This window comes from Chaetomium strumarium (assembly GCF_033439665.1).
Source record: "Chaetomium strumarium strain CBS 333.67 chromosome Unknown B0T15scaffold_7, whole genome shotgun sequence".
NCBI classification, from domain to species: Eukaryota; Fungi; Ascomycota; class Sordariomycetes; order Sordariales; family Chaetomiaceae; genus Chaetomium; species Chaetomium strumarium.
The window spans coordinates 2,744,183-2,768,511 of NW_026944435.1; the positions used below are offsets into that span (position 1 = coordinate 2,744,183).

At 57.1% G+C, this 24,329-nt stretch overlaps 12 protein-coding genes across 12 annotated transcripts; 8 read left to right on the forward strand and 4 right to left on the reverse strand.

Annotated features, from left to right (window-relative positions):
- The first annotated feature begins 710 nt into the window (after positions 1 to 710).
- Positions 711 to 1,979, forward strand: B0T15DRAFT_313745 (uncharacterized protein). The gene is made up of 3 exons (XM_062863959.1): positions 711 to 883; positions 1,007 to 1,149; positions 1,257 to 1,979. Exons 1-3 carry the CDS (start codon positions 847 to 849, stop codon positions 1,761 to 1,763), a joined length of 687 nt encoding a protein of 228 aa, XP_062718514.1. The 5' UTR covers positions 711 to 846; the 3' UTR covers positions 1,764 to 1,979.
- B0T15DRAFT_313750 (pseudouridine synthase) lies at positions 1,865 to 4,084 on the reverse strand. The gene is made up of 3 exons (XM_062863960.1): positions 3,719 to 4,084; positions 2,199 to 3,656; positions 1,865 to 2,140 (listed from the first exon to the last, which is right to left on the reverse strand). The coding sequence occupies exons 1-3, from the start codon at positions 3,904 to 3,906 to the stop codon at positions 1,966 to 1,968; spliced, it is 1,821 nt and encodes a 606-aa protein (XP_062718515.1). The 5' UTR covers positions 3,907 to 4,084; the 3' UTR covers positions 1,865 to 1,965.
- A 984-nt stretch (positions 4,085 to 5,068) lies between these two features.
- Positions 5,069 to 6,923, forward strand: B0T15DRAFT_313787 (FAD linked oxidase-like protein). The gene is made up of 3 exons (XM_062863961.1): positions 5,069 to 5,707; positions 5,793 to 6,336; positions 6,421 to 6,923. Exons 1-3 carry the CDS (start codon positions 5,232 to 5,234, stop codon positions 6,901 to 6,903), a joined length of 1,503 nt encoding a protein of 500 aa, XP_062718516.1. The 5' UTR covers positions 5,069 to 5,231; the 3' UTR covers positions 6,904 to 6,923.
- A 1,336-nt stretch (positions 6,924 to 8,259) lies between these two features.
- B0T15DRAFT_543780 (uncharacterized protein) lies at positions 8,260 to 9,735 on the forward strand. Its single transcript, XM_062870020.1, has one exon. The coding sequence runs from the start codon at positions 8,759 to 8,761 to the stop codon at positions 9,575 to 9,577; it is 819 nt and encodes a 272-aa protein (XP_062718517.1). The 5' UTR covers positions 8,260 to 8,758; the 3' UTR covers positions 9,578 to 9,735.
- Positions 9,736 to 10,016: 281 nt separating this feature from the next.
- On the reverse strand, positions 10,017 to 11,153 carry B0T15DRAFT_402970 (RTA1 like protein-domain-containing protein; the record flags this gene model as incomplete). The annotated part of the gene is made up of 3 exons (XM_062865184.1): positions 10,017 to 10,291; positions 10,345 to 10,848; positions 10,955 to 11,153. The coding sequence occupies 3 exons, from the start codon at positions 11,151 to 11,153 to the stop codon at positions 10,017 to 10,019; spliced, it is 978 nt and encodes a 325-aa protein (XP_062718518.1).
- Positions 11,154 to 11,675: 522 nt separating this feature from the next.
- Positions 11,676 to 13,394, forward strand: B0T15DRAFT_403718 (uncharacterized protein; the record flags this gene model as incomplete). The annotated part of the gene is made up of 3 exons (XM_062865225.1): positions 11,676 to 11,753; positions 11,826 to 11,970; positions 12,100 to 13,394. 3 exons carry the CDS (start codon positions 11,676 to 11,678, stop codon positions 13,392 to 13,394), a joined length of 1,518 nt encoding a protein of 505 aa, XP_062718519.1.
- Positions 13,395 to 14,582: 1,188 nt separating this feature from the next.
- B0T15DRAFT_313890 (uncharacterized protein) lies at positions 14,583 to 16,112 on the forward strand. The gene is made up of 2 exons (XM_062863964.1): positions 14,583 to 15,229; positions 15,303 to 16,112. Exons 1-2 carry the CDS (start codon positions 14,911 to 14,913, stop codon positions 16,067 to 16,069), a joined length of 1,086 nt encoding a protein of 361 aa, XP_062718520.1. The 5' UTR covers positions 14,583 to 14,910; the 3' UTR covers positions 16,070 to 16,112.
- A 43-nt stretch (positions 16,113 to 16,155) lies between these two features.
- On the reverse strand, positions 16,156 to 16,882 carry B0T15DRAFT_562740 (uncharacterized protein; the record flags this gene model as incomplete). The annotated part of the gene is made up of 2 exons (XM_062870591.1): positions 16,528 to 16,882; positions 16,156 to 16,453 (listed from the first exon to the last, which is right to left on the reverse strand). Exons 1-2 carry the CDS (start codon positions 16,587 to 16,589, stop codon positions 16,156 to 16,158), a joined length of 360 nt encoding a protein of 119 aa, XP_062718521.1. The 5' UTR covers positions 16,590 to 16,882.
- On the forward strand, positions 16,768 to 19,718 carry B0T15DRAFT_313845 (glycyl-tRNA synthetase 1). Its single transcript, XM_062863963.1, has 4 exons — positions 16,768 to 17,652; positions 17,719 to 18,810; positions 18,893 to 19,485; positions 19,622 to 19,718. Exons 1-3 carry the CDS (start codon positions 17,191 to 17,193, stop codon positions 19,295 to 19,297), a joined length of 1,959 nt encoding a protein of 652 aa, XP_062718522.1. The 5' UTR covers positions 16,768 to 17,190; the 3' UTR covers positions 19,298 to 19,485; positions 19,622 to 19,718.
- A 1,318-nt stretch (positions 19,719 to 21,036) lies between these two features.
- B0T15DRAFT_369339 (uncharacterized protein) lies at positions 21,037 to 21,390 on the forward strand (the record flags this gene model as incomplete). The annotated part of the gene is made up of 1 exon (XM_062864189.1): positions 21,037 to 21,390. A coding segment is annotated over one exon (354 nt), but the record flags the coding sequence as incomplete, so codon positions are not given.
- Positions 21,391 to 21,858: 468 nt separating this feature from the next.
- Positions 21,859 to 22,677, reverse strand: B0T15DRAFT_497198 (phosphotransferase enzyme family protein; the record flags this gene model as incomplete). Its single annotated transcript, XM_062867249.1, has 1 exon — positions 21,859 to 22,677. The coding sequence occupies one exon, from the start codon at positions 22,675 to 22,677 to the stop codon at positions 21,859 to 21,861; it is 819 nt and encodes a 272-aa protein (XP_062718524.1).
- Positions 22,678 to 22,942: 265 nt separating this feature from the next.
- B0T15DRAFT_314010 (Alpha/Beta hydrolase protein) lies at positions 22,943 to 24,302 on the forward strand. Its single transcript, XM_062863965.1, has 2 exons — positions 22,943 to 22,999; positions 23,128 to 24,302. The coding sequence occupies exon 2, from the start codon at positions 23,267 to 23,269 to the stop codon at positions 24,203 to 24,205; it is 939 nt and encodes a 312-aa protein (XP_062718525.1). The 5' UTR covers positions 22,943 to 22,999; positions 23,128 to 23,266; the 3' UTR covers positions 24,206 to 24,302.
- Positions 24,303 to 24,329: the final 27 nt, after the last annotated feature.

Genomic DNA, 24,329 nt, shown 5'->3' on the forward strand with positions numbered 1-24,329 from the left:
CTGTAGCAAGATGTTGTCGGCTGCTGATCGCGATTGCTTCTATATCCCGCCCCCCACTCCCATGGTCAGAGGAAAGAGGTGGTGGTGGAGGAGGAGGAGGAGGAGGAGGAGCCTGGAGGAGGAAGTGGAAGTGGGCACGGTTCAAATGATGGTCGTGCGTGCTACAACTCCCTCGGCGTTGGTTGAGGTACAGGAGTGCAGGAACCGCTCGTCCCCGGATATTTCTCTCGGCGCCATGAATGATGGACAGGGCCCAGGGGTATCGAAGCCTTCAAAGGGGCCGAGGCTCGAGACGGTTGATTCGGTGCCGGCAATGCTTATCAGGAACCATGAAGATTCTCCCGGGCATACATCGCCTATCTGAGGGTTTCAATCTCCCGGTCGCCTCAATCAAATGGCGAAGCAACCGCGTCGGTTTATCCGTGGAGCAACATTTTATGCTCGGCCAGCTGCTGTGTCCAAAAAGGAACGAATATCTATAGGGTTAGGGTCTGGGATTTTGGACAGTGCATTCTCGCTTTCGTGGCAGTTTGCACTGTCCCCGCCTTTGAACTTCATCCATCTTCGAGTTAACTTCAACAATGAGCCTACCTCGCCTCGCCGGCGTTCTCAACACCCCTCTTCCGAATCTTCGCCTATCAAAAAGTACAGCCCGACTAATTATTCCTTTGTCACATCCAGTTCAGCAGGCCGAGTGCTCATGCGACTAGTCGTGAACCGCATTGAGATTTGAGACATTGAAGTTGTTGATTCATCTCGCACAGGAAGCGTGATCTAGCTTCATTCTGACATCCATACCTCGCAACACAAGTACAGCAGCGTGATCGCATTTTCCAGGCTCTCACCATGGAGCGCGATCCGAATGCGACGGAAGATCTCCAAGGTTGGTTGCAACCATTTGTGTCTTTTTGATTCTAGCCTCATTAGATGTCAAACAATGTGGTTATCTTCCTCATCTCAATCACCGAGGAAGCTGTTGAATCCGGGGCTAACCCACCTCCAAAAGAGAGGAAAAACATCCTCACAGCCCAGATCATCGCCGTCTTCCGCGACCTGGTCCACCACGGCGCCGCCAGCGTCGACACCAGCGCCTCGACGGGACAGGCCGCCTACAATAGCATGGCGCTGGAGATCCTCATGAGCCAGATCGTATGTCCTCGCCTTCCCATCCCCCCCCCCCGTTTACCACCCCCTCAACGGTATTTCCCCTTCGGCAATCCCACCAGCCCCCACTAACATTCCCGGCATAAAAAAAGATAAGATCAACAGAAGACCTCCTCTCCCTAACGCGGCGCCTGCGCGAGCTGTGGACCGTCGGACCCCTCAAAGCCCCCGGCGCGCACGACGCCGAGGCCGAGCGGGGGATGCAGCGCGACGCCGAGCAGGTGTTTGCCATGCTCAACGCGCTGCGCGACCGGGAGCGGCAGCGCATGGTGCAGGCCATGCACGAGGGCGGGGCGGGGGCGGGGTTCATCTATCAGAAGAAGGAGATGATGACGATGCCAGGGATGGAAGGAAGGAGAATGGGGATGGGTGTGGGTGTGGACATGGTGGAGGCGGGGAATCCGGGGCCTCAACAACAAATGCCGTTTCTTCATCAACCTCACCTGCAGCAGCAGCAACAGCAGCAGCAGCAGCAGCAGCAGCAGCAGCAGTTCCCTCATACGCAGGCGATGATGGTGGACCAGAAAGGGTTGGCGGTGCAAGGTCAAGGCCAAGGTCGGGGGCAAGGGCCTCCTCCTTCAGGGGGGCAGCAGCCATAGCCTGTAGGGGTTTTGAAGACAGGCGGAATGGTATAGGAGGACTTCCTCCGACGATGCAGAATGGTCTCACATGGTTGGATACGTTAACGATGGCGGATGTTGGTCAAGTCAAGGGAACAGAAGCCGACCACCATATGCCGAGGATGTCTGGTCCTCAACTTTGAACCACGTTGACAAACATATCCTTCTACATTCTTCCCCCTTATGTGCCCACCTCCTCCACGCCATCCGCATCATCGCCCAGCTCGGCCTGCAACGCCTTGGGCACCTTCTCCGTCCTCGCCGACCGCTCATGCGACGCCTCAATCCCGCCGGCAGTGACCCACAGGAAGTAATCGGTGCGGAAGTTATCGACCTGGTTGAAGAACAAGTGGAATCTGTGCAGGGCGGTCCGTCAGCAAAACAATCCGTATCACAAACGCCGATCAGACCTACGAATTCTCCTTCTCCTCCAGCTCAAACATCCGCCTGTAGATGTGCTTGTCCTTGAACTCGGTGATCTTGTCCTCGTACTTGGCGAAGTCGATCGGCTCCTTGTCCAGCCCCGGCGCCCGCTTGTTGTACTCGGTGAACATGGGCCGCTCCAGCATCAGGCCCAGCCCGGGCGCCTTGGGGATGCTGATTCGCCTAGGTCCGTAGCTCTGGTGGATGAGGTCGAGCGGGGCGCCGCAGCGCACCACCATGACGGCCATGGCGACCATCTTGCGGATCTGATGCATCATGAAGGACTGCCCGTGCACCTTGAGCGAGAGCCACTCGGTGTCACCGATCTGGATCGGCGTCGGGTTGACTTGGAATGACTTGATATGCCGCTTCGCCGACGGGTCGCCGTGCGACTTCATGACGGTGTAGTTGTGGTAGTTCTTCGTGCCGAGGTAGCAGTTGAGCGCTTGTTGGAGCCTCTCGATGCGCGGCGGCGTGACGCGGTATCGTCGTTTGGCGGCGACATAGGCGGCTTTGAGCTCGCGGAGTGCCAGCTCCGCGGGGGTGAGCTCCCTTTCGGGTCTCGCTTCCTTGGCTGGGCTGTCCTGTTGTGACTCTGCAGTCCCCGGCTCTGCCGTCTCCTCAGCGTCCGACTTGTCCGCCGAGGGTTCACCCTGAGCGGGCTGCGCAACAACCCCCGCATCGGGCTGCGCCGGCATTCCCTCGTCATTTAGATCTTGATCCGCTGTGTCGTGGAGCTTCCGCAGCACTTCAGCCCGGACTTCGGAATCGAGCTTCTCAAGGATCGGTTGGATGTCATTCTTCTCCACCTCCTCCCAGAAGCCCTTCGTATCGTCCAAGCGGTCCATGTACTCGTCGTATACCCCCCTCTCCCTCGCAGACTCGGCAAGTTTCTTACCCAAGAAGCTGTGCGGCTGGGGCGGCAGTAGCGAGTAGCTGGGCATCAGGTACTCGTACCATCGCGAATCGCAAGCCTGGTAGCAGCTGAAGGCGTTGCTCGTGCGCTGGATGCCCCATATCCTGATCTGCTCCGGCAGGTGCTGGTTGATCTTCTCGACGATGTCCTCGTCCTCCACGATCAGCTTGAGCGACAGCACGTTGCCGGCCGCGTGCACGCCCTTGTCTGTCCTCGCACAGCGCACCAAGCTGGACTTCTTCGGGTCGTCGGCGTTCGCCTTGGAAATGGCGCCGGCGGCAACAAAGGCGGCGAAGATGTCGCCCTCGATGGTCTTCTCCTTGTGGTTGATCTGGATGCCGTGGTAGCCCGTCCCGGCGTACCCGATCAGCACGGCCACCTTGCGCTTCGGTCGGCGTTCCTCGGCGGCGATCTCTTCGGGGGTGAACGCTATGCTCATGTAACTACTCCCGTTGTTGTCTCCGTCGATCACGCGGCGGCGCTTGGCATTGCGGTTGTTCTGGACCTGCTCGCGCTTGTCGGCGACCTCGCCCCTGCGATCTCGTTAGTGTCGGCATATAGCGGCTACCACTCAAGGGGGGTTGCGACGGCATACTTCGCGCTCCCGAAGCCCGCATGTTGCTTGCGCTTTTTGGACTTGTCGTTTCCTCGGTCTTTGCCGCCCCGCTTCGGCCCGCGCCCATTGCTCCCATTATTCTCGCCAGCAGGCTCGCTTTTGGGTACGGCGTCTGGCGCCGCAGGAGGCGCGTTAACCACGCTGTGAGCAATCTCGTCGGCCGCCATGTTGACAATCGGTTCATCGACCTCATCGCATTCTGAATCTGCCTGGTGGACGACGAATTTTTGGCTGCAGCAAACTGCCGAAACTTAACGTTCGCGTGCGCCAGCCAATCATGGAAGTGGAGGTGGGGTTAGTGCGGGAACTTTAATTCTGTTGAACTCTGCATCAGCACTGCTCTATACCACCATGTCTTGAAGCAAACCCTTGGTACTACGATGAGTAGTCAACCTTCTATGATGGGAAGCGGCAACTGCAGTTTGGCTTACTACCGCCCTAGGGGACTTCACCATAAGCTGTTGGGCAGGCAAGCCGTCATCATTCGTCAAGGACGAGCAAACATGAACTTGCTAATAAGCTGCGAAGATGGCGTTCAGAAAAAGCAGCATGTAACATTATAGAGAGCTCTGACGTCCCTACATCGTCAGGGCTACTGTGTACAGTCCGGCGTGCCGCTGCAAAGGATAGACATCGGGTTGGATGGTCCCAGTCACCAGACCGGCCATCATTGAGGGTCTTCGAGACGGTGGATGCTGTCGCCCGAGTGTCTTGCCTCAACTCAGCTTCAGGGGAAAGGCGAGGTGCCTTTTGCAGCCCGATCAGTAGTACGGCGCAGGATGAGAACATCCACCGACGGCCATGGATTGAAGTCCTCTCAGAGCAAAATACCACTTGGGCAAACCGTCCGTATCCGGCTCTCCTTACCGGATTCTACCCTTGCGAGATCCGGGTCTGGCCTTGCCAGCATGCATAGGTACTTTAGGTTGACAAGGTAAGGCTCCGCCAGATCTCCCTGCATCTCGCCAAGCAGTTGTGCCGCTCCGAGACCCGGTATAGATCTCCCTTTCGGTGGCCTTTATAGTCTGTAAATGGCCAAATCTCTCGGCGCTTCGACTATTCGCCCGGTTACTGCCTCGGCTCTTGCCTGGTACCGCGTCCCTGGAAGGTTTCGCGGATCCATCTACTGTTTCAATGCCGCGGACTAAACGATTGGCTCGGGTCATACTGCTGGTTGTAGGTAAACATCGCTCCAGGATTCTCGGCAGGCCGGTCAATATCGCCGCCGGCTAAGTTCTTTCTTGGGTTACATCTTGCGTCGGAACTACCTCCGTACATTCCATCACCTTTCAAGGCAATTCCTCCTAGCTCATTGCACAGGGATTGTTTCGTCATCACGACCTTCTACTATGGACTTCGCGGCCAAAGTAAGTACTAGTACTAACCCTCTGTACTCGACTCCGTCACGCGGAAATCGCTCCCTTCTTTCCCAAGCGCACGGCTCTGTACCTTCTCTTCCCGGCCGGTCTCTTCCTCTGATCCTCGTATCATAATGCGTCTCTCACTCGCTCTCACTGCTACAGGCGCGGTCCTGGCTGCTGCTAATACTAGTAGTCCCCATGCCAAGAGAGCTGCCCTTGACGACTGCCTGCAATCGGCCAAGGTCCCAGTCAGCGCGCGCAACTCGGCCGAATGGAAGCAGGACGCCCGGCCTTTCAACCAGAGACTACCGTACACGCCTGCTGCCATCGCAGTTCCGACTACCGTGGAGCACATCCAAGCCGCGGTCTCCTGTGCCGCCAAGGTGGGCGTCAAGGTCAATGCAAAGTCTGGCGGCCATAGTTATGCGTCGTTCGGCCTGGGCGGCGAGGATGGCCATCTTGTGGTCGAGCTGGACCGCATGTACAACGTCACGCTCGACCCGCAGACGAACATCGCAACGGTCCAGCCAGGAGCCAGGCTCGGCCATATCGCCACGGTGCTGTACCGCGAGGGAAAGAGGGCGTTCAGTCATGGGACATGTCCTGGGTACGTTGGGCAGCCATTGAGCCTGAACTTCTTGAATTAGTGGCTGCTCTCAAGTCTAACACCACGTGCTTTTAAAAACAAACAGAGTGGGCGTGGGCGGACATTCGCTTCACGGTGGCTTCGGCTTCAGTTCACACACGCATGGGCTGGCCGTCGACTGGATCACCGGCGCAAGCGTAGTGCTTGCCAACGGCAGTCTTGTCACGGCTTCCGAGACGGAGAACGCGGACCTGTTCTGGGCCCTCCGCGGCGCCGGGTCCAACTTCGGCATCGTTGCGTCCTTCCGGTTCAAGACGTTCGCCGCGCCGGCAAACCTCACCTCGTACCAGATCAACCTTCCCTGGAGCACCTCCTCGGCCATCGTGAAAGGCTGGGGCGCCCTGCAGGACTGGCTGTTGAATGGCAGCATGCCCGAGGCGATGAACATGCGCATTCTCGGCAACGGCTACCAGACACAGCTGCAAGGCCTCTACCACGGCAACGCATCCGCTCTGAGGACAGCCGCTGCGCCGCTCCTTACCCTCCTGAACGCGACCCTTTCGAACGTCAGAGAGTATGATTGGATGGGAGCGTTCGGAGAGTACGCCTACTCCAACGACATTGACATAACGACGCCCTCGTACAGTGCGGTATGTCCTTGGCAACACCACCCCCTCACCCTTCCCACAGACTAGTAGTAGTAGTATTAGTACTAAACGACAGTCCCAAACCAGGCCGAGACTTTCTACTCCAAGAGCCTAGTCACCTCTGCCCTCCCGCCCACCGTACTCCAAAACGTAGCCGACTACTGGATCACGACGGCCAAGAAGGTCAGCCGCGCCTGGTACATCATCATCGACCTCTACGGCGGCCCGACCTCGGCCATCACGAAGGTCGGCCCCGGCGCCACCGCGTACGCATTCCGCGACCCGACGAAGCACCTCTTCCTGTACGAGCTGTACGACAGGAGCTTCGGGTCGTCCTACCCGGCCGACGGCTTCAGTTTTCTGGATGGCTGGGTGAAGGCCTTCACGCAGGGGCTGGACGCGACACAGTGGGGGATGTACATCAACTATGCGGACCCGCGCCTGAACCGCTCCGAGGCGCAGCAGGTGTACTACCGCCAGAACCTGGCGAGGCTGAGGAGGATCAAGCGGCTGGTGGACCCGGATCAGGTGTTTTATTACCCGCAGGCCGTGGAGCCGGCGGAAGCTTGAACGTGGCTGCATGGGTACCTAGGTACATACATACGGTACCTTAGAATTTCAGGCGGGCAAGGGGAAGGGTCTTGACGTTCGCTTTGCCGTGGTGGTAGTATCTGCGTGGAAACATGAGGTACTCGTCCTGATATGAGGGCGAAGTTCTGTATTCGACGTCACTGTGAAAGGTGCATGTCAAATAGACATCGGTGGATGGATATCGAAGCTTAGCCCATCCGCTTTGTGGAGGGCACATACAAATTGGAAGATAATAGGTCCTTCCTGTGGCGTGAAGGCGAGGACGGTGCGTCCCTTCCAGGCGCCGGGCAGAGATTCACCATGTCTATGGTTCGTTCTCAAGAGCTGGGAGAATGCAAGATGATCCGAGAACATTTTCGGCCCAGCGGCACCGGTACCAGCATGGGCTGATGGCAGATCCTGCAGATCGTAGCTAAGAATCGAAGAAATTCAAGCCCCTAGCTGGAAGAGAGAGGGAGAGCTGAACGTGTTTCTCGACGAAAATCTCTTGTGATCTTATGGCTTTTTATCAGACAATATCCAAGAGCTTCATCTTGTTGGTAGCTCACGATTTGCTCGGCTTGATCGTCGCTACCCGGCCGACGGAAAAAGAAAGCACACCGGCCCGGTAACCGGGTACGCTTTCCATGAAATCGCCATAATGCTTTCTAAAGGGTGCATCCTCGACGGCAAAATACACAGGTACTGCGCATCCGACGGTTGCAACATGCCTTCAGGAGGGTTTTGAACCCAAGGCCTCCGCCAGTGATATGATATATTTCTCGCCCATCACCGATGACCATTCCCGACTGCATACAAGGCCGTGTAGGTAAGTTCTGTATGTGAATGGTATCGTCACATGATCATCAGCATCATGCCACCAACGTGCCGCCAGTCTCACCTTGTTTGTCAACTGTGTACCCAATGTCTCAGTCGGAACTCGGATTCCATCCCGGCGCAGTTCTCGAGACTATTTTAGAAATTCAGAAAGGTCGAAAACAGCAGGGACACGCGCGCCACTTAACCTACCTCGCCCCTTATCGTGCCTTGCACTCTTCTTCGCAAGTTCTTGGTGTCATTCAAGACAAAATTGGCAAAATGAGGGAAGCAAACACGGCTTCTCTTTGTGGCGTACCGAGTCCCCGGGGCACGGTGAGCGCTTAGACAGCCGAGCCGCTAGCGGTCTGGGGCTGGCCGAATCCACGGACTCGAGTCTCGAAGTAGGCCCCTGACGTGCAAACTTTGCCCGGGCAGGGTAAGTGATCAGCTTCTTGAAGAATGGTATTGCCGACCAAAACTTGTGCTTCCGCGGGGTTCGTCCGGCATACGGAACGCCCATGATGATCCATCGTTAGAGAAGACATTGGGTGGCTTGAGCCAGTGACTAAGAAGGACTACTTCAGCCTTCAGGAGCCAGCCTGAGTGAGCCATGGATATAATCATATAATCGTCAGAGATGGTTCCGCTCTGACCTGAGGGCCTGAGCATTGCACTCCTTTCCTGCTCGCCCCTTTTACTCCTCAGTTTCCTCCTCCAGGTCCTCTCCGATGCGAATTCCACCAAGACTCAGCCCTACCAGTCAGACAACAGTGCATCCACCACCATGGTGAAAGATGCGGGATCTCGGCAGACAGCGCTTCGACGGGGGCAACGCTGGCAGTCATCGTCGTCTTCATCAGTCTGTCGCTGTACAACGTGATCGAGCTCAGCTTCATCATCCTGGCGACCTTCAAGCGGCGCAGCGGGCTATACTTCTGGAGCTTCGTCGTCGCGACGTGGGGGATTTGCGCCGTTCGAGATCGGCTTCCTCATCGAGTTCCTCCAGCTCGCCGTGCCCAGCGGGATCTACGCGACCATGGTCGTGGCCTGGTGGTGCTGCATGGTGACGGGGCAGTCGGTCGTGCTGTACTCGCGCCTGCACATCGTGCTGCGCAACCGGACCCAGCTGCGGCTCGTGCTGGGCCTGATCGTCGCCAACGCCGTCGTCTGCCACGTCCCCGTGGCGGTCCTGGCCTCCGGCGCCAACTCGCACAACCCGGAGCCCTTCGTCGTGCCCTACTCGGTCTACGAGAAAGTGCAGGTGACGCTCTTCTTTCTGCAGGAATGCGCCTTCTCGGGCTTGTACATCAAGGCGACGCTCGAGCTGATGCGGGTGCGGGCGCGGCCACGGCGGCGCGGCGCGATGGGCAAGGCAGGCACCTCGGAGACGCGCAGGCTGATGGCCCACATGATCCTCGTCAACGTCATCGTCGTGCTGCTGGACATCACCATCCTCGGGCTCGACTACGCCAACCTGTACGACCTCCAGACCAGCTACAAGGGCGTCGTATACGGCGTCAAGCACAAGCTGGAGTTCAGCATCCTGAACCGCCTGGTCGAGATGACCCAGCGGGCCTCCTCGTCGTCGTCGTCATCGTCGGCGGCTCACGACGGCTCCAACATCCGCACGCGCACCGACGCGGCCGGGATACAGATGGACGGCCTGGAGAAAAAAGAAAGACGGCGGAGGACCACGATGGCGGCGGCGGGGCACGGTGGCCTGGGCAACAACGTGTATGTGCGGTCGGAGTCGGGTGCAGGCGGGGTGGCGCATGACATGAAGTACCTGGATGCCGCCGTGGTTATGACCACGGAGGTCACCATCCACAGGGGCCGGCCGACGGTCGGACTCTGAGTCTGGGGGCGGAGGGGATCTAGAAAGCATCGGGGACAGGTCGGGCATAATCATGAACTTGTCGGAAGGGGCCTTCATTGGGCAACATAGCACAGCGTCCCACTCGTCCGATCGGTGTGTGGTTGAGGCACGGGGGTAGCCGGGGTTGGACTTGTGTGTAGGGAGGGCCGGGATGGTCGCCTCATGACGGCGACACAAAGAAAGGCTTAGATACCGCCCATTACTTTAGTAGTAGTAATTCTTAGTAATTCACATACGTGCGCTTGCCAGTCATAGCCTGTACAGAAGTGACGAAGGATTTGAGACCGAGAACCGCCGCTGCTCTCCACGGGTGAAACCCAAACACCAACGACAGTTAGGTATTGAGTGTTTTGTTCCATATAGCGTCTGCGTATTCCCAGGTACTTCGGTCTCATAACCAACAAAGTACTGAAACCCATTACCCTCTCAACTCCACGGATTCCCTCCCAGCTCCCTTCACGACCCTCTCCAACCTGCCCACCTCCCTCACCAGCCTCATCGGATGCATCACCAAGAACCCCCCCATCACAACCAACATAGGCAGCGCATCAAACACATAAATAAACACCTCATGACCCGCCACCACCCCGCCATCCGTCCCCTCTAGATACTCCGCCCCGCGCACGACGCTCCTAACCAGCAACATACCCGCCGCAATCTCCAACACAACAAGATACCCCAACCGATTATTAACTCCAACCCCACCCCCGGGGGATCAGCCATACCATTACTACCACTAGTACCACTAGCAATAACCCAGCTCAGCGACGACGACGACGACGATGACGATGACGGATCCTCCCTCCTCCTTTTCAGCAGCCGCACATGCAGCCGTGCGCACCCAACTCCGAGAAAGACACACAAGGCCACAACCTGCGCGACAAGCCCCACGACCACGACAATCTTGCTCAGGCGTGCCGCCTCGGGTGTGCCGCTGGCCGGCAGCACGGTGCCGATCAGCTGGGTGAAGATGGCGAGGACGTCGACGAGCACGTAGGCGCGCGTGGGCGAGCAGGTGCAGCAGAGGGAGTGGCAGCAGTTTCTTCTGTCACGGTGTTTGGAGGATTTCGTGACGGTGGTGGTGAGTCCGTGGTTGAGGAGGGCTGTGGCGATGCGCCCGTACGCCATGTACACTGTTGCGGCGAGCAGGGGCGGCGAGACGAGGAGGAGCATGTTCTGCAGGATCCAGGGGCCTAGCTTGGTGGGTGAGGAGTGGGCGGCGGCGCGTTCGAGGTAGCCGAAGACTTGGCCTGTGAGTTAATAAAGGATGCGATGATTAGAGATAGAGATTCTGTGGTTTATGTTTTGTTCCGTGGTGTGCGTCTTTTTTCCAGGAGAGAGGGGAGAGAGACTTACACACTCCACCCAGGATGAAGGGAATGAAGACCCAGGCTCGCAGCCAGAAGAAATACAGAACGTGACCCAGCGTGGCTAAGGCAAACAGAGCGAGGAAGACGTAAGCCGCGATGTTGCTCGGTCGGTATTCCCAGAATACCACCACCATCGTCCCGTTGACCACAGGGCCGAAGGGAGGGCCATCGTTGAGTGTGCTCATAGTAGGTTCAAAGGTCGGATCCTGCTAAACGAAGAAATAGTAGTTGGGGACGGCGAGATGGTAAAAGGAACGAATCTAATAAACACAGGGGATAAGAACTTAAGAAGGTTCGGCCAAAAGCTAAGGGAGAGGCGAGATCGATCTATAAGAGTTGTAAATGGCCGATACCATGGACGCGCATCTTCCTAGTTCGAAACGGCATCCGGCATGCAGGGAAGTATATGATCGATGAGGCTTGAGGGAGATCTCTCGATCTAATACTGCCGGTTTACATGCAACCCAAACAAGCCTAACATTGGACGCTGAATCCGAAAAATGCCAATTTTCGCATAGACCTCGTTGGGTAGGTGCAAGTCAGGGTTGCCCCTTGTTCCCCGGTGAGTCCCGTCCATTGCGGGGACGTCCAAACGCTCGGGATTACGAGTGCGCTCAGGGGCTGAGTTGAACCCGATTTTTCGCATTCAAAAGCGAATATTTGAACCTCAGGTCTGTCCTCCGTATCCGTGATAGGTGACGAGAAAGATGGTGGCAAAAAGGACGATCCGGCCTCACCGCAAATCTCGCACAGGCTGTGCAACTTGCAAACGTCGCAAAGTCAAGGTTTGGCGCATCGACTGCATCTTCCCTCTTCTACCCGCTTACCTACAATACATTGCTGATGATCTCCTTCAGTGCGATGAGAGAAAACCGTGCAGCAACTGCATCCGTTTCAGTCTTCCTTGCGATCTTGTCCCGGACGGCGCTCCTCTCCATTGTGCCCCAGTCCCAGTCCCAGCCGCAAGGCGCGGTCGGGGTCGACCGCGAAAGACTTGGACAGGTGAGATCCAGGCCCATGCCACGCAGCCACGATGTTTCCTTCTCAAGCCTCTGGTGTCACACGCGATGAAGGACTCAGCCGCCACAGTCCCCAGCTGAACCAACTAACCCGCGTCTACAACAGCATCAGTCTCCCCCGGCTCACCCACATCAGCGCCGCATCCAAGTACTACTAGTAGTAGTAGCCCATCGACATCAGGTTCACCAGCTACAAGCGCCGTCCCTCCGGCGCCGGTAATAGACCCCGACAATGCCGAGCTACTCATGCACTTCATCACCGTCGTAGCCGCGACCCTTGCCGCCGACGACAACAAAGACCCCGCCATGCGCGGCTTCTGGACACGGAACGCACCCCACGTCGGCCTGAGCCACAGCTTCGTGCTGCACCTCATCCTCGCCCTAGCAGCATTCCACCTGGCCCACCTGGCAGCAGCAGAGCACACGAGCGGAGCAAGTGACGAGAACCACGACGACGGAGCAGTGCTCGACGACATGGCCCGTTTCCTGCGCCGGAGTCGCGACGACTACCTGTGCCTCGCCCGGCGGCAGCTTACGGCAGGGCTGGCAGGCTTCACGGCCCAGCTATCGCACCCGGCGCCCGCTAACTGCGGCGCGCTGTATCTCGGCGCCGTGCTGACCAGCTACTGCACCTTTGCGGCTGGGCCGACGAGTCCTTCCGACCTGCTGGTCTGCACCGTTGACGAAAGGGATCCCAGCAGTGATGCCAGCATAAGCGGGCCTGCACAGGACAGACTGTCGTCGTCGAATGGATCTTCGATGCCGTTCGTATACGGCGTGCGGCTCATGAAACAGTCCTTCACTCCCGACGTGCTGTTCGCCGGTCCCATGGAGGTGCTTGGCCCGCGCCCAGTCCCGATGGAAGACACTTTGGGCGAGCCGGTGTGCGTGCGTGAGGCGTTCCCACGGCTGGATTGGGAGTCGGCCTTGGCCGGGCTCAGGGAACTCATCCTGACTGCCCGTCTTTCTCCTTCCTGTGATGATTCCGATCATTCCGATCATTCCGGCAGGGGTACGGACGTACTAGCAGTGGAAAAGGCGATCGACCAGCTCATCGAAATCTACGCCGCCATCTACGGGCGTCGACGCCGCACCGGCGGCGCAGGGAACGAAGAGGAGGAGTCGTTCGGCTACGACGGGCCGTCGGCGAACCAGTTCGTCTTTGGCTGGCTGTATTGCATGGATCTCGGCTTCGTGGGGTGCGTTAGGAGGCGCGACCCATACGCGCTTTTGGTGCTGGCCTACTACGCGGTGCTTCTGAACAGGGACGCCGTGCAGAGGGGGTGGTATGTGGAGGGCTGGAGGGAGCACATTCTCTCCAGGGTCTACTCCTTTCTTGTGGATGCCGGAGAGACGTTCAGCTCGTGCATGCGGTGGCCGATGGACCAGGTTGGGTTGGCGCTTTGATAGGAAGGGTCCGATTAGATCGAGTCTGAGAGTACAAGCATAGCACCTAGAGTCCTAGACGCCAGGAGTCGGATCAATACGAGTCAACCACAAGTCGCTTGCTGCTGCTGCTGCTGCTGCTGCTGCACTCAGGCTATCGGCGCTTCATTCCTGGGCCGGGGAAAGTGCCAAATTGAGCTTAAACCTTGACATCCTATTCATAAAGGGTCATCCGCTCAACGTCAACGCTATTGCCACAAGGAGTACCTTTGTGTAAACTTCGACAAGGGGCGGTTATTAGTGTCTCCTGATGATGCGCATCCCTGCGGCACGGCACGGTGTAGCATCGGCGACGTCGGGCGATTTCGGAAACCTCCATCATCGGCGGCTATGAGCGTCTGTATCCGTAGGCCCATGTAGCGCTGTACAATACGTACTAGAGAGTTCGTGGAAACGGAATGGCTGCTCAAGCGATTGACCCTCTACTATGACTGCTCGTTAGGTAAGGCTACCTACCTAATTTTTGCGGTTTTCAGAAACACGCATGTGTTGCCTAAGCGCTTGTGCTTGGATTGAGACATTCTCCGCGGCAACCATTCTCCGTCCATCCATGATCTGCGAAGTCGCAATACTAATATAAAGCTGCGCCGGTGGCTTGCACGCTGCGCTACCAATGACGAAACCTCGCGGGAATTTAAGTGGAAAGCGGCTGCTCTGCCGCCGCGGTCGGAGTCGATCCTGCCCGAATGGTTCTGTGTGACAGTGGCACAGAAGCTTGGCTGTGTGTCATGGGCAGACAGTCGCGGAGAAATGGGGGCGCAAAGCGACAGAGCCACTAGTTATAGGCCACTGATGATGGATGCAACACGAACACAAACCCTGAACCAGAAAATCTATTGTTCAAACTCCGAGAAGTTCGGTGTTTTCGAGCCATTCCTCAGAATGTACTGGGTTGAGTGGCTCCTTCCTTTTACTCGGTACTTTAGAGTTTAAAGGCCAGGGCCGGGCCGGTGGCCATTCGCGCACCTCACCCGAAAACCCGTGATGAAGAACGCGGAACGACACCCCGATTCTCTTGGCGAAGGATTTAGCGAATGTTTTACATTGTACGCCAAGACGTGAAGCCCCGAGCTTCGCGAATGGCGACGGCTCTTCATGTTACTCAAGGTTACATCGTGTCGAAGGCGCAGGTCGCCGAACCTTGCCGTGCCTTCCGGGTCTTATTTTGAATCTTTGATGCCCCTTGTTCCCGACACGCCGATCTCTCTGCGCGGCTCTTCATCTCTGCATCTTTACCCCGCTAATAAGCATCCACCATGAGTCCGTGAATTTTCACTGCTCTGGAATCCAGAGTCCTTTCACCGTCTCTCAGGACTCAGGAGAGTAACGGGAGGCCCAGGTCCTTTGGTAGCGCCGGTTGGTTTCTTGTAGCCAGCCTCCCGTTCTCGCGCTCCCTCCTCCAACTCGCTGCGAGCGGCTCGTTCCCTATCAAATTTTAAGTGTCAGGCTTCCAGTCTTGTCTCCTGCTCGGCGTGCTATGGCGTCGCTAAAGCTAAGCGCGCTGCGCTTATCGTGCGCTGCCATCTCGCCGCTGATCCTAACAATCCTCCTCCTTTCGATCTGCGCACCCGCCGTCGACGCTCAGGACAGCCTGCTCATCGACTGCTACCGCTGGGACGGGGCCGTGTCACCGAACAACACCAAGTGCCCGAACTCGAACGCCTGCTGCGGACCCAAGGCCACCTGTCTGTCGAACCGGCTCTGCGCCAACCCCGGTGACTCGCCGAATCTATGGATACGTGGGCCTTGCGCGGTGAAGGGCTGGGATGACGGCTGTGCGCAGATCTGCAAGTACAGTACGTATTGATGAGCAGTGGTCTCGAGACCTCGTGGTGCGTTTGTGACATCGTCTGACTCGACGTGTACTAGTAGAGGAGAAAGGGTTGTTCCCCCGAGTGGTGCCGTGCGCCGACGGCAGCCTCTGCTGCAACAATGATCCGCAATGCTGCCAGAATGGAAAGGGCATCTTCCTGGACGAGAGCGGGGAGGTAGCATCTGCCAAAGCGACGGCCGCCACTACCACCTACCCTGTCGTCAGCGGCGGCTTGTCCAGGACCACGTTGACCCCAAGCACCAGCACTACAAGCACCAGTACCACAACCACCTCGTCCTCCTCATCTTCCGACGCATCGACGACATCGACTACACTCTCCAACGCGGCGGCGACCACCGCTTCCTCAGCAACTCCTACACCCACACCGGAATCGACCTCAGACGACGACGACGCCAACACCGGCCTGAAAGTCGGTCTCGGCCTGGGCATCCCGCTGGCCGTCATCGTCGGGGCCCTCTTGGCATACCTTTTCTTCCGTAGGCGAGCCCGCCACGCCAGCAACGCCGTCGAAACAGCCACAGTCACAGCCACAGCCACAGCCGAGCCGCCCGTATACGAGCAAGGGATGGCCCAACAAGTCTACTACACGGGCGTGCCCAAGCAGCCCGGGTTCCACGGCACGGGCAACTCCCCGGTCGAGATCATGGGGAACATGGCGACCGAGTTGGACAGCAATGAGTACTCCCCCTCTACTAAGGGGAGCCATCCTTACTCGCCTTACTCGCCTCAGGGGAGCCACCAACCTTATTCGCCGGCGGGAAGCCAGCCTTATCCACCTCAGGGGAGGTATGAACTTAGTTAGGCTCATTAATGTTGAATATATGTCTCAACGGTGGTTGTGGTCATCTCTGCTGCATTGCTTCTTGTTTGCAATCGTGAGAGATAGTCTCAGGAATCGTCGATCCTGACAAGGCGCTTGCCACTCCTCCTCCAGGCCACCTTCTTCGCGGCGTCAGCGCCGACCACTGGGCTTGCGAGGCCACACGTATCCACTATATCGACACCCCCGCTCTTGTCCAATCCCCTTGCGTGGATGTAATGATGCGGCTTGCGAATGTTCGGGGTCGCCATCATGACGTGGGAGTCAGAGGTGACGTTCTGGTGGAGATACGCTTCGGCGTCTTTCAGATTCCGGAAAGCCTGGTGCTCGTTCCTGCTGAACCCGTCCACCTGCGGCCTCGCTTCCCTGTCCACGCATGATGCTGCAGTTAGTCTCCCCGGGATACCGCTGGCGGTTGCTGGTAGGGAACAGCTGCTCACTCCCAAGTTGTGAAGATGCCTGTAACTCGACCCCTCCTGACGGCATAGAACTTTGGGCTCATGTTTGGTGCGGGTACAGTAGTACCTATATCAGTCGGGTGGTCTGAGCTGTCAACGTCAATGAATTTGGCACGAGTGACCTACGACGAGCAGCCACAAAGTGAGGGGCTGTAGAGCGGCGAGGTTCTAAACGAGTGTTGTTCGCATGCTGATGAGGGAGCAGACCTCTCTAAATAATAGCCGAGAAGCCACAGCCATGCTAACATTCATCAACAATATCACAGTGCTAATTCGCTGTCTTGATGCAACCCGCTAGGCAGTAATGCGCTGAGGCCTGCCATTCCTGTTCCTTATTGACACAAGATCCGATGAGAGCTCGCCGTTTGCTCCAATCAGCTGCTAACGGTTGACCCAGTTGACCAGCAAGGACTTGTTTGCTCATTCCTTGATAGACTATTGGCCAGGAACTGCAGACGGTTGGCGGGAAGGCGTCTTTTGACATGCGGCCTGCTTCTCACGCCTCGCTTTGTGAACCGAATGAGTCGAAGTTGAGTCACAACTTGAACTTGAAAGCCGCAGCGCTTAATAAAATGCAGGATCCCCTCATCAATTAAACCTGTTCCTGCAGCCAACCGATCAGACCAGTACGCATACCGGCTCAATATGGCTGCCATGACAACGCTCAAAGGCGACAAGTTCGACCGTCAGCTTTTCGAATCGGTTTTAAAGCGTCGATTCTTCTTCACCGAGGCCTTTGAGATCTACCGGCTGTCCCCAAACTTCAAAGGCGACAACCGTGGCCTATTCGATTATGGGCCCCCAGGGTGCGCCTTGCAGGCCAACATCGTTGACGCCTGGAGGAAGCATTTCGTGCTGGAGGAGAACATGCTAGAACTCGATTGCACTGTCATAACACCCGAGCCAGTACTAAAGACGAGTGGGCACGTTGACAAGTTTGCGGACTGGATGTGCAAAGACCCCATCAAAGGCGACTACCTTCGGGCCGATCATCTTGTGGAGAATGTCCTCAGAGCGCGTCTTGCTCGGGGTACTCGCGGGCTCGTCAAGGATTCACCGAAGCTGGACGACGCGACTATCGATGAGTACAATGACATCCTAGCCAAGGTATAGTAATCGGTTTATTCTCTTTCATTATCCAAGGATGATGACCCAGACTCAATCCCCATCCAGATCGACAACTATGATGGCGACGGCCTTGCCGAGCTGATCAGATGCCATGACATCCGCAACCCCGAGAACAACAACCAAGTCCTGCCACCGACTCCCTTCAACTTGATGTTCAAGTCCACCATAGGCCCTAGTGCTGCTGCGCCAGTTTACCTCCGACCCGAGACGGCGCAGGGGCAGTTCCTGAATTTCAAGAAGCTGCTCGACTACAACCAAGGCTCCATGCCATTCGCGTCGGCCAGCATCGGAAAATGCTACCGCAACGAGATCTCCCCCCGAACCGGCCTTCTGCGCGTGCGAGAGTTCCTGCTCGCCGAGATCGAACACTACGTCGACCCCAACAAGAAGGAGCATCCACGGTTTCGGGAGGTTGCTGACATCATTCTGCCCCTACTCGACCGGGACACACAGCTCTCGGGCCAGACAACGTCGCAAACAATGACCATTGACGAGGCCGTCAAGTCCCGCATCATCGACAACGAAACACTCGGCTACTTCCTCGGAAGGATCATGCTGTTTCTCCTCCGGATCGGCATCGACCGATCCAAGATCCGGTTCAGACAACACCTGGCGAACGAGATAGCCCACTATGCAACCGACTGCTGGGATGCCGAGCTGCTCACAAGCTACGGTTGGATCGAGTGTGTTGGCTGCGCTGACAGGAGCGCATACGACTTGACGGTGCACTCCAAATACACCGGTACCGCCTTGGTCGTCAAGGAGGCTCTTCTGGAGCCTGTCAGGGTAGAAGGGTGGCAGGCTATCCTTGACAAGAAGATTGTTGGCCCGCGATTCAAGAAGGATGCGAAATTTATCCAGTCAGCTGTCGCTGCCTTGGATCAGGCCGCGTTGGAAAGGCTGGCTACTGAACTTAGCAAGCACGGGGCCGTGACAATCGACACCCCGGCCCTGTCCGATGGCACAACACGTGTCGAGCTAACTAAGGAGCTGCTATCCATCTCCAGGGTCGCTCACCTCCAAACGACCCGTGAATACATACCAAACGTGATTGAGCCATCCTTCGGCATCGGCCGCATCCTTTACGCCCTGCTGGAACACGTCTATTGGCATCGACCAGGTGATGCCGCAAGAGCGGTAGGTCCTCCCTTGTACTTATATTCCCGCCAGAATCTCCCTCTCACTAGCACTGACACATACGGCTTACGGCCTCTACTAGGTCCTGTCCCTACCCCTAGCCATAGCACCAACAAAAGTCCTAATCGCCCCGCTATCCTCCCACCCACAACTAAACCCCATTGCCCACAAGCTGTCCGCCAGGCTGCGGAAGCTCAACATCGCCAACGTCATCGACGCGTCCAGCGCGTCGATCGGCAAGCGGTACGCGAGAAATGATGAGCTGGGCACCCCGCTGGGCGTCACGATCGACTTTGGCTCGCTGGAGGACGGGTCGTTGACCTTGAGGGAGCGCGACTCCATGGTGCAGGTCAGGGGCGCGGAGGATGAGGTTGTCGTGGCGATTAAGGGGTTGGTGGAGGGGACTGAGACGTGGGAGCAGATTGTCGCGAGGATGGAGGGGTTTCGTGGTCGGGGTGAAGGGGAGGAGGAGAAGGAGAGGTTGTGAGATGGAGGAATGGTAACCGAAGTGCATTGCGGGCTGTGACGCTCTGAATACTACTAATAATACGAACGCTGGTGATCATTCCTGACACTCCGATTTCTGGTTTACCTACTCGAGGGGAGTTCCAAAAGCGTCCATCCAGTCTCTGTTACCACCATCTGAGTGGCACCCTTACCACGATACGAGTACTAGTAAGTACCCTGTTTACAGATCTCATCAACACCTCATTGCCAGCTCATTCCCGGTAACAGACCACCAGCATAGAGCATCCCACCTCTCCCATCAATTGCTACTACTACTACTGCTAATCTACGAGTTACACGCCAGGTTCCGTACAGCCGAGTCCTGCACCGTGGTCTTGGTATAGCCATAGCAGGCACAGAGCTTAATACTCAGTTGAGTCAGCACTCTATGATTTACCTTCCTAGTACTTCACGAGGCGTTATTTTGCATTGAATGATCACAGAGTTGTTATTCCCCTTTGCCAGGGGGAGACAAAGGCTGGCCAGCTGGGTCAATTCATGTAATTTCAGGGCTTAAACTTCTTAACTCAGATATTCGAACTGCATCTCACTATGATGAGGGAGCCTAAACGTCCGAGTGAACAAGGCTTTTGAATGCTTTATGTGCGGCTCGGTTATGTTTTCCTTGCTTTCTAGTAGCTATATGCATCTACTTCATGTTTCCGCCGTATTCCTATATTTTTACTCTACCAAGCAACTGCTCCACAGACGGCTGTTAAAAAAGGCAACCTGCCGCAAGCTGTAGCGGGAGACTTGGTGCTGAAGTATACCGTTGGATCACAAGGAGGAAGATTCGGACTCAAGGAGCCAGGCTTCTCTGCAGATATAGGGCTGCAGCCCAGGGACTCAGTCTCCGCTTTAAGCTCGCAATTCCTACACTGTGGGTCTCCCATCTTTCATGACTTAGGGTCACGTTCGGAACCTGAGACATGAATGGAAGAGGTATAAGTGAACGGTTTCCACTTTCCACCTCGCTTCGATACGTACATTGCGACTATCCGCCCTCTGATCGGATCCCGACTCAAAATCGAACCTGGTGAGGTGATGTAGGCTGTAGCCAACATGGAAGTCCACTGTCCACAACCGGACGATGATACTTATGGCTCCACCGAGAGATCAATATTTGGCGCGGACCGCGCTCGGAGGAACAGAAAGTGAAACAAAACATCGCCACCAGGTCGCCCAGAGATGATTCAGCATAATAGCGGAGCCGCATCCAACATCCGGCTCGGACAGCGGGCGCAGCGCTCGAGTGGGGTAAAGCCGTCAAGCGTTAGGCGGCGCTGCGGCACCGGTGGGGTCATCACCGACCACTCGGTCACTGCCGCGGTCATTCCAAGATAGTTCTGAATATAGTAACTGAGGTGTGAGTTCTGGGACTTGTCTGCCGCTGTTCCGCAACTGCCGAGTTGTCTCTAACGCCCCCCCTCGCCGCGGTCAAGGTGAAAGAAACCGTCAATGGCCCAGGAAGCAGGCCTGATGTCGGACTCCATGGTGGATTAGTGAGATGAGGGCATGAGGCCTCGATGGCAATGTGGGCTGCTGGGTATCGAGTCGGCGTTATATAAGTTGTCCTTAGATGTCCTCCCAGTAGCGGAAAGACAGTCAAATATCCCAACTTGAATCTACCAGTACATGACCAGACCTCGATTCCAACGTCACATTGAAAAAGACAAGACAATTTGACACTTGCGTTATTCCCCTAGCAGAACAACAAACATGGGTGACCTTCATGTCGTGGTAGCCATCTGCAAGAAGCGCCCCGGCGACGCGCGGCACTGGATCCTGATGCTCGCCGAGGACGACGCAGAGAACGCCACGTGGTACCACTCGGTAGACGGGCCGACGAAGGGCAAGCCGTACAAGCTCGACATCGCGGTGAAGCGATTCCGGAGCCAGGGCGTCGACAAGCACTACAAGATCGCGACGATCCCGGCCAAGGAGAAGAACAAGGTCAAGGCGGCCGCGCAGAACACGCCCGTCAAGTTCTGCCAGCGATGGGTCGTCGACGTGCTCGCCGTGCTCGAGAAGAAGTCGCTCGTGCCCCAGGGCACGGCACATACCTGGTACAACCAGATGGAGGTGGATCCGTACTCGGACGACGGAGCGCCGCGGCCGAAGGGGGAATCCTCTACGGCCCAGGGTCAGACAGCGGCCGCAGGGAAGGCCGCCGTATCCAACACCCCCGCTAAGCCGGCGGCGTCGTCGTCATCCTCGGCTGCCGCGAAGCCGTCGGCTGCTGCTTCGTCTTCCAAGAACAAGGTCGATTGGGTGTGGGATGAGAAGGCTAAGCGCTACCGGTACTGGGATGGGAAGAACTGGGTCTGGCAGAAGTGAACAGGTTCTCCCTCCCGGCCTGGGAGCACCTGGCAAGCCCCCTTGCACGGCCTCGTTGTGTCTGTTAGGACTACTGTAGGCGCAGATCTCCCGTGTTTTCCCCCGCAGATGGATTAGTTAGTTGTAGAGAAGAGAAAGAGGTACCCAAGCTCTCAAGACCGCTGTATTCATTCCGTCTCTCCCTTCCCGTGATCCAGGATGAGATTAGAAGATAGTGTAAGACGTATTCATAATCAGCGCCACCTCCTTCAGATACGGCTCCAGCACCTTATCCACGAGCCCGTCCCGAATCCACTCGCTATCCCACTCGGGCCGCCACAGCGCCTTGCAATACTCCCAGTACTCCGGGTAGAAGCCGGCAAACTCCCAATCCAGAATCGCCACGACGGTCGACCCCCTCACCAATATATTCCGCGCGGCAAAGTCGTTGTGCGTCAAAACAATCTCATGACCCCGCCCGACCTCGAACAGGATCTTGACCAGAAGCCGCCGGAACGGGTCCTCCTCGTGCCCTCCCTCCCCCGAGAGCCAGACGTTCGCCAAGGCCTGGTTGAACTCGGCCTCCGTCTTGAACGGGCCCCGCGAGGACTCGGGCGCGTTCTCCAGGAACTGGTCATCGCACGCCGACCCGTCCACGCTGCCGATGAAGTCCCCCTTGATCTGGCGCAGCTCCCGGAAATAGCCGCGCAGCTGCTGCAGGACGGACGCCTTCTCGTCCGGAGTGAGGGCCGGCCAGGCCTCGTCCAGCCGCTGGCCATCGACGTACTCCATCACGATGACGGTGACGCTGCCGGTGCCTCCTCCGGGCTGCGACTCCTTGTACACGTTGTATACCTCCGGCACGGGGATGCTGGTGTGCTGCCGGATGAAGCGCATGGTGTTGCCCTCGGTCTCACGGATGGTTGTGCCGGCCTTGACGACCGTCTTGCCGTCGGGTAGGAGACGCGCCAGACTGAAGTCGCTGAAGCGAGTTGCTCGCGAGAGCTCCTCCTCGGTTACTCTGCGGCCTTCTTGGTTGCTCATTTTTCGCTGCTCGAGGGGTTCAGTGGTTTGAGTTTTTTCTGTTACACTACCGGCTGCCCGATGTTGCATGATCAGTATGACTCTGGCTCGCGTTTAGGTTTTCCCCGAGACAGTGGGCTCCACGGTGTGCTCAGCCGCAGCTGCAACAGCGCGAGTGTTCATGGGATCTGCTGAGCCCAGCCGACTGCAGCCCAAGGTCAGCAGTCAACTGTAAGGTAATTTTAGAACTGCGCTGGCGTTTGACCTGATGACGAGAGTCGGAAGCTCCATACCTTAGCAACCGGCGGTTCGGCGCCCGTCCCGGGGTGTTTCACCAGTAATCGTTAGTGGGTCCTAGTGAGCCCGAATTCCACTCGTTAGCCTGTGAAGCTTCGCCTGCCTTTTTACGCCGCTTCCATCTCGCACCGCCCAAGTGGATCGAGTCTGAGACTGACCACATCCAACGGGTAGTGCTGTGGACCGTAATACCGGGCTACTAATTGACGGGCTTGATGATGAATCGCTCTCTCGATCGCTTTCAGGGAGGACCCGAACTGCTTAGGGTCTCAGTCTGCAGTGTTGCACTTTCCTCAGTTTCCTGCCCGCAACAATGGGCGAAGATCAGAACCGGCCTTCGTCGGCAACATTCATCGTCGAGCCGTCAACTCGCCACACACACAGCTTCATCCTGCTCCACGGCCTGGGCTCTAACGGAGAGAAATTCGGCAGAGAGCTCATCGAGAGCGGCGTTTGCTCCGACGGCAGGACGCTGCCTGAGATCTTCCCGGGAGCGAGATTCATCTTTCCGACGTCGAAGCGGCGTCGGTCCAGCGCATTCGGCCGAGCGATGTTGACGCAGTGGTTCGACATCGCGTCGCTGGATGATCCGTCCCATCGCAGCCACAAGCAAGTCAAGGGCCTCCAGGAGTCATCCCGAGAGATCCTCGACCTCGTCGACCAGGAATCTGCCAAGGTCCCGCGCGAGAACATCATCCTCGGCGGCATCAGCCAGGGCTGTGCCATGGGACTTGTCTGCCTGCTCGCCATGGAGTCTCCCGTTGGCCGCTTTGTCGGCATGAGCGGCTGGCTGCCATTCAGGCATGAGATTGATCCGATCATGGGGCTGGATGAGGATGAAAGTGAGAGCAATGAGCATGGCACCGACCAAGACGACGACGACATATTTGGCTGCGCGGATACTGACGACCCGTCCGCAACACCCTCAAAACCCAGCGGAGATGAGCAGAAGCCAGTCGTCAAGGTCCTAGCACGTGTTAGGGATCTGCTCTCTCTCGACAGCACAGAAAGTCCGTGCACAGACAAGTCGGCACTCACAACGCCCATCTTCCTCGGCCATGGGGAAGCGGACGAAAAGATCAGACACTCTCTCGGGGTCGGCGCACACCGGACATTGACGTCCCTGGGATTCCAAGCCTCGCTGAGGAGCTACAAGGGCTTGGGCCACTGGTACAAAATCCCGGACGAGATTGACGACATCGTGGCATTCATCCAGCATGGGGCCTCACTGCCAGCAGCTGGGGAATCCTGAGTCCCCGGGCGCAAACGTCCAGTCAGACTAGTACATGTACCAGTACTGGCGGAAATGAAAGACCCGAGGTCCTAGAATTTGAACTTAGGCGTGTTTACCATTCGGGTCTATGTCTATGTCTATA

Bases quoted from the DNA above. Each gene is read 5' to 3' on its own strand.
- B0T15DRAFT_313750 (XM_062863960.1), bottom strand. From the start codon at position 3,906: ATGGCGGCCGACGAGATTGCTCACAGCGTGGTTAACGCGCCTCCTGCG. The intron at 3,657-3,718 runs GTATGCCGTCGC...ACGAGATCGCAG, and splicing joins GCGGGCTTCGGGAGCGCGAA to GGGCGAGGTCGCCGACAAGC. The intron at 2,141-2,198 runs GTAGGTCTGATC...CGCCCTGCACAG, and splicing joins CTGGAGGAGAAGGAGAATTC to ATTCCACTTGTTCTTCAACC.
- B0T15DRAFT_314010 (XM_062863965.1), top strand. From the start codon at position 23,267: ATGGGCGAAGATCAGAACCGGCCTTCGTCGGCAACATTCATCGTCGAG.
- B0T15DRAFT_313890 (XM_062863964.1), top strand. From the start codon at position 14,911: ATGGCGTCGCTAAAGCTAAGCGCGCTGCGCTTATCGTGCGCTGCCATC. The intron at 15,230-15,302 runs GTACGTATTGAT...GACGTGTACTAG, and splicing joins TGCGCAGATCTGCAAGTACA to TAGAGGAGAAAGGGTTGTTC.
- B0T15DRAFT_313845 (XM_062863963.1), top strand. From the start codon at position 17,191: ATGGCTGCCATGACAACGCTCAAAGGCGACAAGTTCGACCGTCAGCTT. The intron at 17,653-17,718 runs GTATAGTAATCG...ATCCCCATCCAG, and splicing joins ACAATGACATCCTAGCCAAG to ATCGACAACTATGATGGCGA. The intron at 18,811-18,892 runs GTAGGTCCTCCC...GGCCTCTACTAG, and splicing joins CAGGTGATGCCGCAAGAGCG to GTCCTGTCCCTACCCCTAGC.
- B0T15DRAFT_543780 (XM_062870020.1), top strand. From the start codon at position 8,759: ATGGTCGTGGCCTGGTGGTGCTGCATGGTGACGGGGCAGTCGGTCGTG.
- B0T15DRAFT_313787 (XM_062863961.1), top strand. From the start codon at position 5,232: ATGCGTCTCTCACTCGCTCTCACTGCTACAGGCGCGGTCCTGGCTGCT. The intron at 5,708-5,792 runs GTACGTTGGGCA...AAAAACAAACAG, and splicing joins AGTCATGGGACATGTCCTGG to AGTGGGCGTGGGCGGACATT. The intron at 6,337-6,420 runs GTATGTCCTTGG...GTCCCAAACCAG, and splicing joins CGACGCCCTCGTACAGTGCG to GCCGAGACTTTCTACTCCAA.
- B0T15DRAFT_313745 (XM_062863959.1), top strand. From the start codon at position 847: ATGGAGCGCGATCCGAATGCGACGGAAGATCTCCAAG. The intron at 884-1,006 runs GTTGGTTGCAAC...CACCTCCAAAAG, and splicing joins TGCGACGGAAGATCTCCAAG to AGAGGAAAAACATCCTCACA. The intron at 1,150-1,256 runs GTATGTCCTCGC...GCATAAAAAAAG, and splicing joins AGATCCTCATGAGCCAGATC to ATAAGATCAACAGAAGACCT.